The sequence below is a fragment of the Elgaria multicarinata genome, chromosome 5 (assembly GCF_023053635.1).
Source record: "Elgaria multicarinata webbii isolate HBS135686 ecotype San Diego chromosome 5, rElgMul1.1.pri, whole genome shotgun sequence".
NCBI classification, from domain to species: Eukaryota; Metazoa; Chordata; class Lepidosauria; order Squamata; family Anguidae; genus Elgaria; species Elgaria multicarinata.
The window spans coordinates 57369725-57390534 of record NC_086175.1 but is presented as its reverse complement, the minus strand read 5'-3'; the positions used below and the strand labels follow the sequence as shown (position 1 = coordinate 57390534).

Sequence of the window (20810 nt, the reverse complement as noted above, 5' to 3'; positions counted from 1 at the left end):
GGCACAACCCATGGGATGTGCCCTAAGTGAAACTACCTAGGGGCAAACTAAAACTTGTAAGAACACAAACGGTATGGAAAGCAGTTACTTGGATCCATACTGAATAAAACACAGTTTTGGATTCCTAATGGACAAAACTGCTTTCCAGTTTAAGGATTAATCTGTTAGACTGGTGCTTACTTGATCAGACAAGTCTCAAAACATATGTTTTGGAAAACAAACAGAATATCTATGCAAAATTATAAAGCAAACCTTCCCCTCACCCCCAAACAAGAACTGAAACATGCAAAGAAACGTTCTATTTTAAAAAAGAAAATATAAGTTTAGCTATTGTTTTTATCTCACATGCAAACAAGTTGCAAGATGAGGGGAAAAGGGGCAAGGAAAGGAAAAAGTTGCAACACAGTTTTGGGACAATGCAAAACAACCAACACTTTTGGTCAGTATATTAAGCTGTGTAAATATCTCCCAACACTCCCCGCAAACTGAAGATGCTTTAAGGCAGATGTAGTGCCAACTAAACCAAACCAAAATGATAAAACTATGTGAAAAGCTTACACATGTTAAATAAAGCTAACCTGCAGTGGTACAGATGCACAAGAGTATGATGACAGAGTGAACATTTTTACTGATTCTCAGATTTGTGTTCCTTCAAAATATAACCTGAATATCAGCACTGTGCTGAATTTTTTCTATTTATTTATTTTCAACTATTTGTTGGAGGGATGGCAGAAAAGAAATTGCACCTGAAAACTGTGGCAAGGGTTGAGAATTTCGGAGAAATTTCTCTTCGGACAGGCCTCCGGATCTTACCTTACTGTAAGGAGGTGGCTGGGGATTATGCTGGTGGTGTGAACACTTTATTTTACAATTTTTAAATTCTGCTTCAGTGTCTGAAAACTGAGTGAGTTGCTACTGTTGCTCTTCTTCTTCAATTGACTTTTAACAATAACAAAACAAAATTAAAAAATGCCTTGTTCAGCTTTCAGGCACTCAGCAGGCAGCAGCACTGGAAAGCCCCAAGCGAGGAACTCCTGGTTAAGCCTTCTAGAGGACTTTCGAGAAAGTTCAACAACTGGAAAGGGATTGAAATTGTAAAATAAAGAGTATATATGAACCCCTCTAAACATCCTTGCAAAAAAAAGAAAGAAAGCAAAAAACCTGACTGCTTCTTTCACAGGGAAATGAAGAGGTTGCAAAAGGATTATTTATTTATTTATTTATTACATTTCTATACCGCCCAATAGCCGGAGCTCTCTGGGTGGTTCACTCTGGGCGGATAGGTGAGGTTTTATCACAGCACTACTGAACATCCATTTTTTGCTCCCCTGTGTATTCCTTGGGCTCTCATTATTTCTGCCCTCATCAAATATTTTTTTAAAAAATCCCAAAACACAATCTTTTTTCTGGGGACAGCATTTCTGAGTGGAAGCATCTGTGTATCTATAGAATGAGTTTCTCTTATGCTTGAGTTGTTCATCATCTACAGTAGACAAAAGCATCAATGATACAGGAAGGGAGAATTTGAATTCTTATTCTGAACTGCTAAATTTGGTTTTGTTAAGAATACTAAAATAGTTAAGCTGACGATTAATGAACAGTTGTATCATGTCTCGAAGAAGTCCAATGTAGCTGTCGTACAGATCAGGCTATTTACTAGACACATAACGCAGTTGCCTTGACAGACGTATGGTGCTTTTATAAGGTTACATTGAAGTAGGACTTCACAGAGAACTTTTTGAACTTCGTGACACCAGCAGTGCTTCAGCCAATACTTTGCTCTGGACACCAGCTAAAGCCCTTTTATGGTCATATCTCAGGCTGCGAATTGTACTGTTTATAGCTGCAACACATGCTTTCCAGTCATATCCAGTTTCCTTCAGATCAAAAGATGGGTAGTTTTCTTGCAAAAAGTCTAAACAAACACACAAGGCAAGCTGCAAATTATTATTTGTTTACTTATTTGTTTATTCAAATTTTATATTAGCTTTAAAAAAAGTCATATATTATTCAGACTAGGCAGGTTAAGGGCAACCTGCTGTGAAAAGATGCAATGGGTGCAATCCTATTCATATTTAGACAGAAGAAAGTCCTAAAAGTCCTACAACTCGCAGCATTCTCCAGCCAGCATAGCTGTAGGACTTTTTTTTTTCTGTCGAAGTATGCATAGGATCGCACCTATTCCATCTTTTCATAGCAGGATGCCCTTAACCTACAACTCTTTCCTGTAAGGAATGACTGCTTCAGGAATCCTATATTATTATTATTATTATTATTATTATTATTATTACTATTATTTATTTATATAGCACCATCATCAATAACAACCTTTTGAGGAGCCTCTTCAAATATTCATTCAATTTCTCTTCCGCCTTTCTGCTGAAAATCTAATGAGTGTAGGGATGTCATCCAGCCTGCTCTTTAGTAGTGTACTACACCGGTCAAAATGATAGGTTGTGGCTGTAGTTGTTATATAATTTCGTATACAGTTATTCAAAATCTATATGATTAATTACTCTGATAGAGGTTGGTGGTCTTATTTTTCCAGTTTCACCATCTGACAGTGCAACCCTATACAGGTATACTCAGAAGTAAGTCATACTGAGTTGAATAAGGCTTACATCCAGATGAGTGGGTACATAATTGCAGCCGGAAACTCTTTTATTGTTACTGGTTGCTTACCTCTAAGAGCATTGATTTTGTTGCAATCCAGTGGATAAGTGCCACGTTCCACATTGCCATACACATTGCTTTTTACCAAGACATCCTCTGTGAAGAGATGACGAATCAGGTAGCGTGCTGAAAGCTCTGGCCGAGATTTCCCCTTGGCTACATAAATAACTGAAAAGGGCAACTGGACATTCCGCGATGGAGTCCCAAGGTGTGCTGGGGATGAAATAAAGGAGAATACAGGCAATAATTTCTGATCATAAAAAGGCATTCTGCACACATCCTTCTATCTTGAAGAATACTGTACCTATGAAGTTTCCTAATATAATCTACATACTTTATAGTTAGTTCAAACATAGTACACAAAGCAATACAGATTGGATATATACACTTTCTGGGTTCTTGGAATGATTGAGGGTGGACTCCCTAAGTACAATTTACAATTAACAGTGTAATTGTAGCTGCTGACCATATTGATTTCACTTAGGGCACAATCTTGTGCAAATTTAGACAGAAAAAAGTCCTAGAATTCCCAACTTTGAGAGTTGTAGGGCTTTTTTCTGTTTAAACATGCATAAGATTGTTCCCCTGAACCCTTAATTAAAACCTAGTAACTAGAGTATCTCAAGTCATTTTCAAGCTGATTAAAAACAAAAGATTTTACGTGGCTCTCCACCATGAGCAGATTCATAATAATTTATTATTCCTTTCCTCAGCACCTACCAGGTCTCCCTCCTGGTTTGTTTTGTTTTTATTGTTTTAACTGAGAGGCTGCCATGCTGCAAAGTACAGTGTCAGCTTCTAGGTCCATCTTTATTTCCAAGTATGTCTCCTGCAGGGCCCAGAGGAATTAGAAAATAAAATGACAGTGGTTTGTTTTAAAACATGCCCAGCTGTCCAGAAAAAGGTACAGTGGGGATGGCAGGGAATGTTCTGGAGTATGTGTATGTGTCTGCGCATTAGCTGGTTTATTGGTTGGTTTTAGTATGATGTGTGCGTTTGCCTGGGTCAGTTTGTTTGTGTGGTGGTGTATGTTTTGCCTGAAGTGTGTAGGTGCTTTGCTTGCTTTTTTTTTTTTTAGTATAGCATGTATCTGGTTTATTTGCCTGGTGTATTTTGCTTTTTGCTTGTTTTACGTGGGATTTCATTGTGGATCAGTACCATGTGGGTGGGCAGTTTGCCTGTGTTTCTCTAAGCATCGCCTTCTGTGAAATGGGAATTTTGTTGTACTCTGTGAGAGAGAAAAAAATGATTTGGCATTTGAGGTTCAAATCCCACCTCCACATTGTACTTACTTTCGTGCCCACTTATTTCTGAGCCTCATCAGTTACTTTCTGTACTGTAGATTCAATACAGTCGTTTTGTGTTTGGGCATTCAGACCCCCACATTTGCCTTGTTCTTTGGCAAATTATTTTTCCTTTAGCCTTGACAGTTTGCCTTCTAGGAAATACATATTTTGGAACTAGGCACACATACCATGGTACCCATTTTGTGACAGCACCCACAACACTCTCTCAAAGTCCCAATAAGCCCACTGACCTAAAAAGATTGGGGAGCCTTGGCCTAAGATGTAACATGCATAGCTAAAACCAGTCAAGTGCTCATGCTCTAAATGAAGTCATGAGGCAGAAAAGAAAGCAGAGAAAGACTTTCAGTCAGACTATTAGAGTACAATTTGGCACAGAACTGGACAACTTGTGAGCAGCTAAGCTGGACAGAGCCCACCATACTGAGATCTTCCACACCTCTCTACCCCCATTTTTGCATTCTCAGGCAGGTAGCAAAACAGAGGAGGTTTTTAAGTGTATTGTGGGCTGCAAGACATGGCTGCTATGCTGTGTTTGGGTTGTGCAGTCCTGATATTGAAAAACATGGTTCAGCAGCTTACTCATTGGCTCTAAAGATGGCAGTTTACTGGAAGATGGTGTATGGAACATCTCCGGCGTGTTATTATTCCATGCTGAATTCTGAAGTTGGTTTGATGCTGAGCTAGTTTGAGAATTGAGCTCATTCTCTTCCCCATTATCAACTAAATTTACAAAGACAGATGTGTCTGGAGTGTCCTGAGGTTTCTCTTTTCCTTCAATCATCTCCTAATGGAGTGAAACAACAAGAAGGAAAATTTCCACAACTGAGCATAAAATACAGGAAACACCTCTACACATGTATTTAATTATTACATTTCTAATCTGCCCAATAACCAGTGTTCTCTTGGCAGATTACAAATAGTTACAAAGGACTAAAATGACATAGAAATTACATATTTAAAAGAATGCAATTCAATGCAAAACAACAAACAGCATAAGAATTGATAGAACAGTGATAAAAATCTAGAACTAGGTCTCTAAAATGTCTGTGAGAAAAGAAAGGTCTTTGCTTGTCATCAAAGCAATAATAACATAGGTGCCAGGTGAACCTCTTTGGGGAGTTCATTCCATAAATGGGGTGCCACAACTGAGAAGGCCCTCTCTTGTAGCTACCTTTCTAGTTTCCTTCATTGGGGGCACCCAGAGGAAGACCTTCGAAGATGATCTAAAGGTTCAAGCAGGTACATAAGGGAGGTGTTCCTTTAGATATTCTGATCCCAAGACATTTAGGGCTTTACAGGTCAACACAAGCACTTTGAATGTGGCTTGGAAACAGACTGGAAGCATCACATTATCATATTTGCCAGTCCCAGTTAGTAAACTAGTAGCTCTGTTTTGAACTGAAGTTTCTTTAAAACGTAGCACCATGTACAACATTTTGGAGCAATACAACCAAGTTGTTACCCAAGCATGGATAAATACCATGAAGAAAAAACGGAAATGGATAAAACCCATAGCAATATCATCTGCTATTGTGTTACTTCTGTATTATTAGATACCATGAGTACTGTTACTGTCTTCAAGAGGAGTTGCAAGAGCCTCTCTATTGCCACAAAATAAAATCAAAAGGACATCCTCCTGTGAACCCTCAATTTAATTTGAATCATTCCAAGCAGTGGCAATAAATCATAACATTTGTAATTGAATATCTATACATAATTTCAGTTTGTTTTTAAAGAGCTTGAAGCATGCTTAAACATTTCAGTCTCTGGACTGTACTATGTATCATTAACGTCTAATTTTGAATTTAAAATGACTGCTGTTGAACCCATTTAATCTGGCAAGGATATCTTCAAAGAAGTGTCAACGCAAAGAAAAGACTTACCGAGCTTGTTTTGGTTTCATAACGTAAGCAGCGGATCATTGCATTCACATTTGTAATACAGGTTTTCCAGTCTCTTCCATGTTCACTCAGATCATAGCTCGAGAAATAAGTTGCAAGAAATTCTTGATTCAAAAATACAGGAGGTAGGTATGGTGGGGGGAAATAATAGGTAACTGAAAAATTAGGCTTTTATTTTGATTAAACAATGACATATTTTATAATCGTTGAGAGTTAGCGGAAAATGATGATGGGCTACTGAATTCTACGCTTAACTAGCTAACTGATTACCCATCTTGTTTATGATCACATATGATCAAAATACTTCAGCAAGCAAAACAGTATTGCATCCTAGCTGAATTACATGTAATTTTCAAGCACTGTCATGGTATGCTATCAAGGTAAGATGCTTTTGTGCCCATCACAATAAGAGCAGCCTTCTGGGAAAATCTGTTGGGAGTGGCATGCCAGTAAAAGTGAGGGGGAGAAGGCAAGCTACACACTCTTTCCCCTTTTCCTCTCTCTCTCTCTCTCCTCCCTTTCCAGCTGTCTTCCCCACAGCAATAAGGTTTTGGAGGAGAAAAAACTTCAAGTGGCACCAACAGAAGCATTTTCCCCAGCCAAACTGTTGCACTGGGGTGGTGGACAAGACTGAGGAGGGGACACTGTGAGCCAGAAGTTCTCCAGCCCTGAGAAAAACAGACTTTCAAGGACAAGGTTCCCTGTTCTGCTAATCTGGATGCCCAATATTACTTGGATATTGCTTCCACAACTAATTCCATCCAGCAAGTCAGAAACTGGAGCCATGTCCTACAATGTCCGAATGACATCTAGTGTCACTTTTAGATTCAAAGTGCCAAGTCTAGGTGAAAAAAGGAAACAGAAGGCTGAAAACACTGAATTGTGAACTACCATAAAGTTACTGTTACTGCTCTGTGGTGAAATAAATTAGCACTGGAAACTATTTGATTTCTGATCAATTCTTATTGACTTATTGAACTCCCAACATTAAAGAGCTCCATTATCTCTTTATTATTGAATCACAGACACAGACGGATGTGTGAGTCAAGCTAGGAGGGTGTTGGTTTGTCTGGTTAGGAAACTAGCTCCACAGTCCATATCTCAGACGTTTTGCTGATTTCCATGTTTTAGATACATCAGAAAAATCCACAGACTGAGTTGAGTACTTAAGGTGAAATCTCTGTGTTGCAGTAAGTATCATTAGAACACTCAATACCAGAATAGCAAAAAAAAATGGGAGTACAAAAATGGAATGATATGTGATTTTTACTTGGCAGGCTAAGGATGGAACTGCAATTGTTTTCCAGTTAAAGGTAAGATTAGGACAGGAGCATCTGCAGGGGAAACATTAGTGGACACTAAAAGAAGGAAAGGAACCTCTTGTGCAAAGCACTTGAGTCATTACTGACTCCTAGAGGGATGCTTGCTTTCGCTGACGTTTTCTTGGCAGACTTTGTAGTGGGGTGGTTTGCTATTGCCTTCCCCAGTCGTGGTTACCTTTCCCCCAGCTAGCTAGGTACTCATTTTACCAACTTCCGAAGGATGGAAGGCTGAGTCGACCTGAACCAGCTGCCTGAGAACCAGCTTCCGCTGGGATCGAACTCAGGCCGTGGGGAGAGTTTCGGCTGCAGTAACTGCCGCTTACCACTCTGCGCCACACGAGGCTCAGTAGTGGACACTAAGGGTGGTGCTTAAACCTTCCCTCATCCACTCATTCTCTTCTTGAACCTGCTCCCTCAGACTTTTATCTCCTAGCTGGACTTATTTCTGGTGTCCTGGCCACCTCGGCCAAAAAAGAAGTTGCGGATAAGACGTAGTAAGGAAAGGATTAAGCACTTGTTAGGAGAAAACATGAGACTGGGAACCCTGTGTCTGTCTTCCTCAGGGATTATTGTATGGATGAAATGAGGGCAGAAAAGCCAACCCTTCCCCTACACCCATGTGACATACCTCTTATTGCAGCCACCTTGTTAGGGTCTAACGTCCTCCGCCCCCGTGCTCTTACACCCATCACACTACAGAGCAATGTTTCTTTTGGGAACAAGACACGGACTAAGTAGCGAGCGGCATATTTGGGTCTGGTCTTTTGACGTGCTTTCATTAAATAGTTTCCAAGGACCTTCACATTCCGTTTTGGATCGCCAACAAATTCTAAATAAGGGGGAAAGAAAAACATTAAAACCAACGTTCTGGAAGTCTTCCAAAGTGCCATTCTGACTTCTGAGATTTCACAAGATGCTGCCTGTATGTTTAGAAGATTTTTTTTCTCTGATAGGCCCAGTGTAGTCATAATATTTCAAATCTCCTAATCTTTCTTAAGAAACTGGGAATGGCCCATAGACTTACAAGCTCCTTACATCTTTTTCTCTTCTCTTGCACATGAATTCCTCTTCCTTCCCCTTTTCAGAAATAAGCATGGTGCAGAATTCTATCTCTGGTGATATTAGTGTGAACCATGCTTGCAAACTCCATTGGTCAGCAGAGGAAACCTCCAAAATATTCCATGACAGGAGTAACTTTTTTAAAAAGCTACTGGCAACACAGAGAGGCAACTTTTAGAATAGAGTCAGGTGGAGTGTTGGGCCGGGACCCATTTGGAGGGAAGTAGATGCTATAAAAATAGCTCTCCTACACCACCCTGATGCTATGTTGCAGGTGTACAAGGGACACCATCTTGTAGAGTAAGAAACAGAGCTTTGGTCACTACTAGAAACAATGGTTGGCTGCCATGTCCAGTCAAATGTGGAGCCTATGCATGCAAGAGGCAGGAGAAAAGGGGAGGGAATTTGAGTATGCCTCTAATACATGACTGCATACAACTAATATGCTTGTCCATGTAGCCATGTTGTAATGTAAATAAAAACATTCTTCTTATAAAAATACTTTTGCTGCAACTCACCGAAATTAGGATTCATAGAAGAAGAGGGCACCTCATTGCTGCTAGCACTTCCACTTCCAGATGATGTTCTGTAAGTTACCAGCATGTTGTTTCTCTCCAAACTGGTTTCAGGTGGCATAACTGGCAATAATTTGGGGGAAGATACAGCTGAAGATACCACATGAACAGGACTATCAATTACTTTAGTAGCAAGACTGGCTTGAGAGGGAAGATCAGATAACTCTCTAGCTGTGCTGACTGGTGCATACAATGAACAACTGGGGGCTGTTGCTGGATTTATAGAAGAAGACGATGGCAGCTCATTGTGAATATTGGTACTTCTAGGTGAAGTTTTGTAGGTTGTTATCATATCGTCTCTCTCCAAACCTACCGCTGGGATTGTACACATCACTGATGAAACCACTGGAGAGGCTATTGCCAAAGATGCCACAGTAGTAGGGACTATCATTGCTTGATTAGTTTGGGAAGGAACAGCAGGCATCTCACTAGCCATGCCGTATGGAGGACACAATGAATGGGTGGAAACTATTGTAGGGAGGGGTGGACTCTGCCTGTGCACCGGATGCTGTGACTCAGGTTGAAGAGTTTGTGGAGACCTAGTCAGTATGTGGTTCCTCTGCAGCCTAACCTTTGTGGGTTGGCTGCGGCACCCATGCCGAGTGGGTAAGATCTGAATTGGCCTTCTTTCTGTTGGTTTCTGGACTCTGATCTTTCCAGTTGAGAGATTACTAGAACTTCTGTATGTAAATCCAACTGGTCTCTGAAAAACGAAATTAGAGAAAACATTAACAAACAAAACGAAGACATTAACCAGTCACACTGTTTGGCATTAACCTGCTTCAAAACAATGGTGATTATCAGGAATACTGATATTAGAAGCGGGAATACTGACATTCTGTGATATGAATCTATACATGCAACTTGACTTGACATCCCATTTCATAGCCATCTTAATCATAGTTTATCTGTAGCTCAGACAGTGACAAGCATCTTCTTTTTGTATATACTGGAAACCATTTTCTCCCTTCCCAGGAATCTGTAAGGTTGTCTCAGCCACTTTGAATGGAAAGCTATTATAAACACAGGGAAGTTTCCTTTATATAAACATTAGCTATATTTGTGCACAATACTTTCCCATTACTATAAACAAAATCTTGAATTATAACAGAAATGAATCTCAGGTCTGGTTAGAAATGCATTATGATGTTGACCCAAGATGTCTATAGTTACCTGCCTTTAGTGCACGATCAAATTACAAGATTGCCATTTTCAATCATTATGAAAACAAGGGGAACATTTAAAAAACATCAACAAAAACTATGGGCATTTAATACTCACAGGTTTTAAAAGTAAAGGCTTTATTTGGCTGCGTTGCATTTCTGAGACCTTACGATGAAGGCTATCAAACTTCTTATCCATTTTCTGAATGGCATCATACATGGCCTGCAACAAACATTCCAAATGGGAAGAAAATTCAAAGCCAAGCAGTATTCAGGGGAGAAGAAATTATGTGCTCATTAAAGGAACCCAATCTGTGCTTTTCTCCCTTGGCTTGCTTCTGGGGGAAAATGATTTGAAAAGAACCTGGGACTGGACTGTTTCTGATATGCCTTTGGACACCTGGCCAATATTCTTCAGGTTCAACTTGAAATATGCCATCAGCAATCAGGAATCCAGATTTTCATACCACAACAGATAGTAAATTAGTAAACACATGATTTAAAAAATGAAAGAAAAATTAATTGTTTCAAAAGCTATACAGAGACATGTGTTAGGTTTCTTCCCATAATTGTTAATTCATTTTTATAGCTTTTGTTGATGGACAAGAGCAAGAGAGAAGACAACACTGTTGGAGATTCACAGTTTGGTCCTTGTCTTAACTTTACTGCCAAAGTCATGATACCCCATGAGTAGGAGTTTCAATTATTATTATTATTATTATTATTATTATTATTATTATTATTATTTATTTATATAGCACCATCAATGTATTATAGTTGTAAAAACTGGTTTACGAAGAAAGATCATGCACCTCACTATAGTCTGTTTTTCTGTTAAAATAATAATCATGGCAGTTTGCCAAAAATAAAATTAAATTAAAAGCTCAACAAAAATAAAGAAGTTTTAATGACGGCATCCAGTAAAATAATAGGCCTGTTCAGACAACACGCTAAGCCACGGTTAGGCTGCTAACCCCTTTTCCAGCAAATGGTTAGTGAGCATGTTTAAACCGTGGTTATGTAGCCACCATGGTTAGGGATGGTTCACATAACAGACTAAGTCATGGTTCACACAACATGCTAATCTGTAATGTTTAGCTCAAAGTGCTTAATCACCGTGGTTTAGGGTGTCGTCTGAACAGGGTCAACGAAACAATTAAACCCATTAAAACAATAAAACCCTTTTCCAAGGGCCTCCTCAATTCGAAGCATGGAGGATCACTACACAAAGGAAGTCTTTCTCTCTTGCAGCCTCACACTTACGGAACGCTCCACCCTATGAAGGAGCTACACATATTTTTGGCACCATCCGAAGACTTTTTAAAAAAGTTTTTAATATCTTATATTCTTAAAGATTGTAATATTAATGTATTAGCTGCATGTGATTGCTGTCGTGCTTGTGTTGTATTAACTGACATGAGTAGAGTTTATTGTTCTTATTCTTACTTGTTAATTTGAGTGTTTAATTTGATGTGTGTGTGATTTACGTTTTAGTTTTTAAATTTTTATTTAGTGTTATTGTCTGAGAATCTGAAAGAATCTTATAAATATGAAAATTAACAAAACAGCAGCAGTTTAAACATCAAAAAACCAGGGCCAGATATACACCAAGCAGATATAACATATAACACTTTGAAAATGTTTTGAAAACGGTATATGGAATGTGTCCTGGGCCTGAACAGTGGTCAAAGCTGTTATACACCATTATAAAGCAGTAGTGTAGAATCCTGCCCAGTACTGCTGCTGCTAAAACTTTAAGCATTTTTAAAAATTCATAAAACAAAGATCATAGATTAAAAGCCAGCTAGAATAAGAGGGTATTTACCAACAATCTAAAACAGAAAAAAGGAGAGCTCAGTGAATCTCTGCTTAGAAGGCCAAGGGAATGAATGAATGTATGTAACACATCTATGTGAAACTGTATAATGGCTCGTTGCTAAATACAATAAACTTGACTTGGACTTGCTAGAAGGCAGCTTTACAATTTTGGCACCAGCACTGCAAAGTCCCTGTCCCTCATACCAGCCTGCCTGATCCAATGTATAGGAAGCACAAAGCAGGACCTCCAAAGCCAATCTTCAAGGCCAGGCAGCTGACTTCTGAGGTAACTTGTTCCTAAGTTGTTTATAGCTTTAACAATAAACACTAGCCCTTTACATTAAGCCCAGAATCAAATGGGCAATGAACTGAGATGGAAAAAGATAAGAGTTATATACTTGGCTCTTTGAGTGCCAGATCTGGCAGCACCATTTTGCACCAATTAAAGTGCAATGGTGGATCATGCCTAATAGCATATTAAGAGAACAAACGTCAATACTAGGCTGGATCCAAGATCTGCCTTCCAATTTAGGTTGGATCAGGGATCTGCCTTCTTTGCTCACAGAAGATGCCTCCACCTGATTTTCGTAGATCCCCCTCCCCCCACAGATTACCACATTTGACAGATACCCCCGACTCTATGTAGCATCTTCAGGGGACTGGAGGAGCTGCAGTGGGGAGGAAGAGGCAGGGACGTTCGCTTCTGCCAGCCCAGTTGCATGTTTCTAAATCTGGATTCAATCTACTAAAGTTTATACAGCAGTCTCAGAATGGCCACATTGTTCCAGATGAGCACCACTGATCTGTTTTACACATGGAAGCTCTGATGCACAAATGTAGCTCCCCTGCCTAGAATTCCATCCTCATTCTAAATGAAGGAAACACTCCACGGAAATCACACTTCCCTGCTCGTGGGGATTGGGTCCTTCCATGGAAATCAATGGGGACCTACAGAAATGCAAGAGATCCTCTCACACACAAGTGCACATGAATCTCTTAACTGGGGGATTAGTGTCTTGCTTTGTGATAAAAGCAATTTACAGTCTTGGAAGAACCTCATAAATGGTTTCAGAAATAAACAACAGAAGATGACACAGTACCTGACAATAATTAAGAACTTCCATAAGAGTTTTCTGATGATCTCCTGTGTATGAAGCTTCAGATATAACACTTCCCTAGTGCAAAGACAATGACAAATTAATCCTAGTTATAGGAAAGATTGGAAAGAAAAAATACTTTAACATTTAAAAAGAAAAACATTTTAAAGAAACTGTTCTCCCCACACACAAAAAATGGAAATATACATACACATTCATCAGGGTCGTACTCATAAATCACACTTCCATCTTCATATTCAGGTTCTCTGGTTCTCATCTAATAAAAATATTGATAAAGAATTTAAATTGTAACTGATATGACACTTTTAATCATATACAGTTCACTAAGAGAAATTGTTTGAATCTATACCACGCATTAAGAAAAACAGATCACTGCTGCCACACTGTGGATAAAGAAAATCGTAACTCAAAATCCATCACAGCTTAGCAGATACTGTTAATAGTTGATAGAGTGATCATAAGCAGTTCTCAAGAAAACAGTCTGTGCTTTTTGAATTGTTATACTTCAGTGTTAGTAAATAGATAGAATTATTTACTTCATATATATGTTGATTTCAGTTTTCTTTAGTCTGCTTTTTAAAAACTAGAATTACCTGTAGTCCACAAATGTGTCTTAAATTTAGGAAGCCAGTGTGAATCTTCAGCATCTCTTAACAGTTAATCTCATAACTAATCTGTATTAAGGGATCCTAAGTGTTGTGATCCTATATTGCTGGATCACAGTAAGATCCATCTAATGAAGCATTATTTGTAAAAATCAAAGCAATAAATAAGAACTACTGTACATAGTCCACCAATGGACCATGATCTATCTTCTTCTAGAGACAGAATATAAAGGTATGTTTTCAAGTACCATTTATTCAATGATTGTTGTTAATTGAAGAGGTCACCACAGTGAGTTCACAAGTACAAATAACTTCTGCAAATATACTTACCCTCACTAGAGAGGGTGTATGTCGGCGTCTATTACGTAAATAAACTACTTCCATTTGCTCTGGGCTGTCACTGTGTCTTCGCCTACTTGTTGAAAGGTTAATCTGTGATGAAATTGGTTCCTCCAAATCCAATAAATCTTCATTATCTAATAAAAATGTGTTTTTTAAAAAGTGAGTGCCTCATTATGAATTAGATATACCCCAAGAAAATGAAAAATAAAAGACTATTTTGAAACATCACTGTCTCAACTAGTTAAAGATTTCTCATGAAATACTATGCTTAGAAATATTTGTTACCACAGTTTTTGTACCGTTTAATACAAGCTTTGCTGATTTCAATTTGAAGACTATCAACCAAAGTAATATAGAATGCTAAATGCTCTACAGATGTTTTTGAAATACTATGAACACAATTTGATTTGCTGTATTTGGAATCTTAACCACAAGAAATCAAGTTTTCTGAAAACTAAATTTGTTCAGGCAATCTGATTTCCTCTAGTTAAGTTTCCAAATTTTGCAGTGGAGCAGCTGGGACAAGAATCAGACCACATTTTTGGCTTGGCTACCAAGGCCAGCCAAACATTATGGCTCCTTGGATAATCACTGAATAGATTAAGAACCACAAGCATAGGTTTTCAAAACAGAATTAAATGCAATTACCATAGGCAAGTCGAGTTATATATTGATCGTCACAGTTCACTTGAATGTTTTGTTCGACTGAGACACATCCTTGTGTTTCAAGTTCATTTTTTGTATCTTCCATTTCTGAATCATCGATTATTACAGCATTGTCATCATCTTCAGCGCTTACTGAGATATAGCCTAAAACATGCATCCAGTGGGAGAGATGAATTAGATGCTATTAATAGCTAAGCTCTTTATACAATACCAGTGGCTCAAAGCTATTTTAAATAACTGACCAAAAGCCACTTATTGAACTGTGCACTGGACTAATTTAGCCAAGTAAATTAGAAGTACACAAATGAGGCAAATCCATGATTCAGTGTAAGGGAAAATGCTTGTCTTCGCACAAGCCAGAAGACTAGAGAAGCAACAGCTGATGCTTGTAGGGTTGCCAACCTTGCAATCGGCCTCACAATGTGCTTTTAACAGCAGCTTAATCTGTGAACGTGATAACATTTATTTTCACACTATATAAAAGCTTTATTACTGTCTGATTTTGCAACTCAAGCTACTGTTAAAGGCACAGTAACAGGCATGGCCAATTCTTTTCTGGTCTCTTGGCAGCCCTAGGCTCATGCAAAACATGAGTGCATCACATAAGGAATGTAGCACTAGGTTTTTGTAACTCCTATAGATTTTTTTAAATAGCCTACAGCCAATGTCTACTTGATAAAACTGAAAGGGAAAACATTTTCATTACGGATAGGGCAGAACAAACTGGACCTTGAGTGCAAGATCTTTCTTTCTTTGCTTTTTAGTCACTGTGGCACCACTGAAGTGTCTTGCATGGAGAGGACTACTGTGCCCAAAAAGAAAATGTCTTGCTACAGCATAGAAATAACAGTCACATTCTAAATACCAGCCACTCCAATCCACAGCTCCTGGTGCGCTCTAAGAACTAAGGCTATTTTCATATTGCTTATAGGAGCTTTACAACGTTTTTTTAAATACCTGGCAGACATGTAGATTGTTACTTGTCATCTATGACAACTTCTATAAAATGGGAAACTTTACCAAGGATGACAAAAAACAATGAGGTAAGTAAAAGAAGTGTTTGAATCCACAAAAACAAACAGTTGCAACACATTTTAGACCACGTGTAGGACCTTCTTCAGGGAAATCTATAGAACTATGTACAAAATTTATATTATAAAATTGAAACATATCCCTGTATGTTTAAAATATGTATGTGTAATTTAACTACAACAATAACAACAGAAATGTTCATTACAACTAAAAAATCTGATAGGGGTGCAGTGTGCTAAACTATGAATAACCATAACATATGTTGAATGATAACATATCTCATTTTTGTGAACCGCCCAGAGAGCTCTGGCTATTGGGCGGTATAAAAATGTAATAAATAAATAAATCTCAGGAACTTACTCAGTGTTACCTAATTCAATAATGCTTGCTCTTCAAACCACAGTCTCCTGTGCTATACTGGACCAGAAAGAAGATGCCAAGCTAATATATGCACAAATACTGATTGGAAACAGCCATATTTTAGAGCAACATTGCAAGGTTGAGAGACTTATCAAGGCCAAAGAGAATCACTGTAATTAATCTAAAATTCCACCCAACATCTTTTCCTAAAAGAACCTTGTCTATCTGTTTATAACTCATCTCTACTGTGTAAAAAGAAAGATCTCTTATTTTAGGAGGTTTATCTTATTTTTATTTATTATTTTATTTATTACATTTATATACCGCCCCATAGCCGAAGCTCTCTGGGCAGTTTACAAAACTTAAAAACAATGAACATTAAAAACAGATATACAAAATTTAAAAACAACCAAAAGTATAAAAAACAATATCCATTTAAAACATGAGACAGCGTTTCAAGTCTTTCCAACACTGTACTAATGGAGCTCCCACATTTCATAATTTAATATTAGTAATACGCTCTCTTATTCTGATTTTGAGATTTCTTGTAGTTTTACCTATATAAATTTGTTGCAAGGACAAAGTATAACATACACCACAAATTCACTGCTGCGTGTTGTAAAATCTTTCAGTATATATTATTTTCCATCTGCAGGATTTACAAACTGTTTCAGTCTTAGGCAATGAAACCCAACTCTTCTTGCCAGAATCAAATCTTCCAACAGGAATTTTTTCCCTGGGGCCATTATATAAGATTGTTTTTTTGGCCCTGTGACAAAAGTAGTCTTTTATATGAAGAACAGCTCTCGAATCACTTATTCATTTTGAGCATACTCTCGCCCATGCTGCCGCCCAATAGTGATAGCAAAGGGGGTTTAGATTGACACATTGGTGAAAGGAACACCAGCAGTGGATGGAGGGCTCTGCCATGGTGAAAGCTCCAGCTGCACCTGTGCAGGTAGAAAGGTGCTGCTGACATGTGATAGCACGTGGAAAGCCCTGAAAGTGGGTGAGGAGGGATTGGCTGCTCCATTCCCCCAGACGGACCCAATCTGGACCTGTCAGCTTTGCTAGCTGTGGAGCTGAATGTGCTAATTTTCTCCCCTATTCCCCCCCCCCCCCCGCTTTCTGCCCTGGCCTGTGTGAGCCAGCAGGGCTGGGAATGAGTCACTACATCCACTGTGTTACTCCCCACTGACCCCACTCAGGATAGCTCTGCACCTCATTAATCACTTGAAGCTTGCAACAAGCATTTTGTATTGTACCTATCAGAACTGGGGCTTACTTCTGCCTGCCTTTGTCTCCCTTTATTATTTTGAGAGGGAGTACGCTGTGGAAGTGGACCCCAGTTGTTTTAGCGGGTATACTAATTAAGTGTTCATATATGACCTTCATATTTCGTTCAGCATTTAGAGGTTTAGATTGCAGAATTATGCTCCTAGATATGTACTGAGTATATTTTGTCTCCCTTCCCTCATCCCTTTGTGTCTATTAAGCAAGCACAGAATCCTCATATTTGACCTGGGTATAGGATTTCGGGATGAATGATATGTGCTTACGTACTTACCCCACTGCATGACAAGACTTACTGTAGCCTATGGAAACATTCAGTATGAATTATCTGTATTCCACACTTATTGCTCCTTAAGATAGCTATCCCTACTTTAGGGGGCAGAAATACAACAGTAAAGGTGCAATCTTGTGGGTGTTTAGACAGGAAAAGGTCCTACAACTCCCATGGCTGGCTGGGGAATGCTGGGAGTTATAAGACTTTTTTTCTGTTTAAGCACGCATAGGAGTGCACCTTAAATGTTGAGAACAAAAGCTTTAGGAAAAGCAAGACTGCAGCAACACAGGTTGGTATAACTCCCAATATGTTTCAAAAACTCTTATCAGGGGAAGTTTTTATACTCCTTAATAAAAAAGTGCTTGAAATAAATTGTCATGCAACGGTACATCAAAGCAGCTCTTTGCACCTATCTTGTTTCTGGTATCAGAATCACAATACATAACCTGCTATCACATATAAGTGATCACAATAGTAGTCACATGTAGTCACACACTTCTTTCAGGGTGTGTGTGTTACTTGTGTGCCCAGCATGTGGATGTGCTGCGTGGCAAAACTGCCCAGTCAGATCAGCCACTACTGCCTGTTTTGAACACAGCCTAGATACCATAATTTTATTGTTTAGCTAATGTGTTTACGTTGCCATTATTTTCAAGGCAACTTACAAATGAAAACACTAAAACAAATTAAGCACCATACAGTTAGTTTTTACTCTGTTTGTAAAAAATCATAACAGAACCATTCAATGTTTGAAATTAAACTAGCAGAGTAAGAAGCTACTCTGTGTACAGCACAGGGGCATCAGTCACCGTTTAAAAAAATAAAAATACAGGGTTGCAGGAAAGGAGGGACGGAGGCTGCAATTCTGTACACAAGGGTGGGGAGAAAGTGGCTCTCCAGATGTTTTGAACTTCAACTCCCAGAAGCCCCTGCCAGCATGGCCAAGGGTCAGGAATGCTGGGAGTTGAAGTCCAAAACATCTGGAGATCTACTTTCTGCCCACCCCCTGCTGTAAAAGAACTCAGCAAAATTTACTTCAAAGCAGACATGCACAAAAGTGGTGGTTTGCTGCTTGATCATTATCCAATTCTATTAGGGTGCAATCCTACGCATATTTAGACAGAAAAAAAAGTCTTACAACTCCCAGCATGGCTGGCTGGGGGAATGCTGAGAGTTGTAGGGCTTTTCCCCGCCTGCCTAATCATGCATAGGATTGCAACCTTAAGCTTTTACGTAAATATGTGAGACAAAGCTCGTCAACCCCGGCCGTTGCTTCCGCCGGTTCATCACAGGTAGACCAGCTCTCTCCCTCACCAAACTAGGCCAAGTGCTGACGTACTAATGACGGACAGGCGCCATAAGCAATAGCAGACACGGTGCGCGCGCGAACTGGCCAATAGCTGAACAATACGGCGGGGTCGCCTTGAGAACGGCTCGACTCTTCGGCAACGACCGTTTCTACATCCAGCCGTTGGGAACGATGGAGGAGCGTTTCTCGTTTGCGCATGCGGCCGGACGGCTGACTTGAGTCCCGACTCGCGGACCGTCTCTAGAGCCTTACCTTTCGCGGACATGGCGCCAAAAGCCGGAGGAGGCGACGCTTCTGGTCGTGTTGAGGGATGAGTAGACAGTGCCGACACGGTGAGGTGGCGGCTCAGGCAGTAGTCGGGACTGGAACGCGGGTGTTGAGAAAGAGTGAGTGAGAGAGAGAATGGAGGAGGGGGGGGAACGCGGAAGCGGCTTCGGCGACGTGAGGTAAAAACTCTTTCGATTAGCCACGCGGCTGCGCAGTGGGGACTTGGGCGCGTCTGGCAAACGGGCGTCTGTGGGAGGGCGCACTGAGGTGGGGACTGCGCCCGTCCCTCTCTCAGGGATTGTCGTGAAGGTCTTAGGACCGCTGGGATGTGCCTTCCCCTCTTCCTGTACGTCCAGAATCGGGTTGCCTTCATCTGTGCTACTGTGTTGAGGGTTGCCACTGTCCCCACCCCCCACGGCCTTCTAATGACACCGCAGCATATATTCAACAGGTGCAGTTTTCTCTGATACATGCGGTGATGGGTGGGATTACCATCCATCAAGGATTTCACTGCTCATTTAGTTTAGTGTCAGGTATCTTATAGGGATGCAACAACGGAATGGAATCAACTAGTTGCTTGATCTTACGATTTTTTGTGTGTGGTCTGATTGATTGATCTGTCAAACTTGCTTCATGCTTCTGAAGCATGAAGCACTCTTCCCTTGATTTTAGATGATGCACATGTATTGTAGCAGGTTCACCTTAAAAAAAAGGCACATCTGCTATGAGAAAAAGAAGAGTGCCCTCCTTTACAGTTTTATACAGATTTGTATTTTAAAAAATCAATCAATCATGCCTTCTGAATTAGCCTGAATGCTTTCAGAGGCTGCCAGCCTTTTAAAGTGCTGAACATCTGACAAAAGCTAATTTTCCTGGAAAGAATCAGGAAAAAACTCCCCACACCCCCAGGACAGTTTTTGTTTTGGAGATAATGTAAAAGCTGGAACGGAACAAAACAGGGCAGACCGACCCCTTTATATTAAAAAACTAAAAAAAATCTATGGTATGTGTTAGAAACACTTGAGAGCAATATGTCAGGACTAAAACCTTGCAATATTATATTATTATTAACTCCTTAATGCCCAGAACACATATGGAACCGAATGGAATGGCCTGAAGTGGCCACTTCTGAATGAGCAAAATCAACCAACCTCACCAGTCACCCATAACTCCATGGCAGGGATGCAATAAGCCACAAAATGTTCCCAGAAACCACAGTTTGATACCTGTTCCAGACAATAATCTGTACTGAAGAAAAATAGCCTGGAATGGAATTATTTGGAAGGAAATGAATATAAAAGAACCAGTATCGCAATGAATTCTTGATGCAGCTGCATTTGGAATACTGTATATGGTTCTTGTTGCTCTAAAAGGGTACAAAGCTGGAAAAAGCTACCTTCACTTTGAGGAATGCTATGGCGTTTGAGGTTGTATAGCTTAGAAAAGGAGCTGCAGACAAGTTTTTTTTTAAAAAAAATAAAATTATGCATTGTGTGGCTAAAATTAATGTCTCTCTCTCATGCAGTACTAGAATTCATTGGCTCCCAGTGAAATTGATTGGCAGTAGATTTGGGGTAGACAGAAAGGTACTACTTTATGCAATGCGTAATTAACATTTGGAATTCAGTGCTGCTCTCACAAGATGTGATGGTGGGCTCTGCTTGAATGGATTTAGAAGGGGCTTAGACATACCCGCATCCTTTGTAATGAGCCTTAGCAGCAGCTA

At 39.6% G+C, this 20810-nt stretch overlaps 1 protein-coding gene across 1 annotated transcript; it reads right to left on the bottom strand.

Moving 5' to 3' along the window:
* Nucleotides 1–1203: 1203 nt before the first annotated feature.
* BEND2 (BEN domain containing 2) lies at nucleotides 1204–19218 on the bottom strand. The gene is made up of 12 exons (XM_063127532.1): nucleotides 19070–19218; nucleotides 14532–14693; nucleotides 13872–14017; nucleotides 13127–13192; nucleotides 12919–12993; nucleotides 10119–10223; nucleotides 8781–9540; nucleotides 7832–8032; nucleotides 5864–5985; nucleotides 4560–4764; nucleotides 2683–2886; nucleotides 1204–1915 (listed from the first exon to the last, which is right to left on the bottom strand). The coding sequence occupies exons 1-12, from the start codon at nucleotides 19080–19082 to the stop codon at nucleotides 1725–1727; spliced, it is 2250 nt and encodes a 749-aa protein (XP_062983602.1). The 5' UTR covers nucleotides 19083–19218; the 3' UTR covers nucleotides 1204–1724.
* Between the last annotated feature and the right edge of the window lie 1592 nt (nucleotides 19219–20810).

Coding starts and splice junctions, on each gene's coding strand:
- BEND2 (XM_063127532.1), bottom strand. Junction 12,994..13,126: donor AGTACGACCCTGATGAATGT/GTATGTATATTT, acceptor TCTTTGCACTAG/GGAAGTGTTATATCTGAAGC. Junction 2,887..4,559: donor GCCATCTTTAGAGCCAATGA/GTAAGCTGCTGA, acceptor TTTCATCCCCAG/CACACCTTGGGACTCCATCG.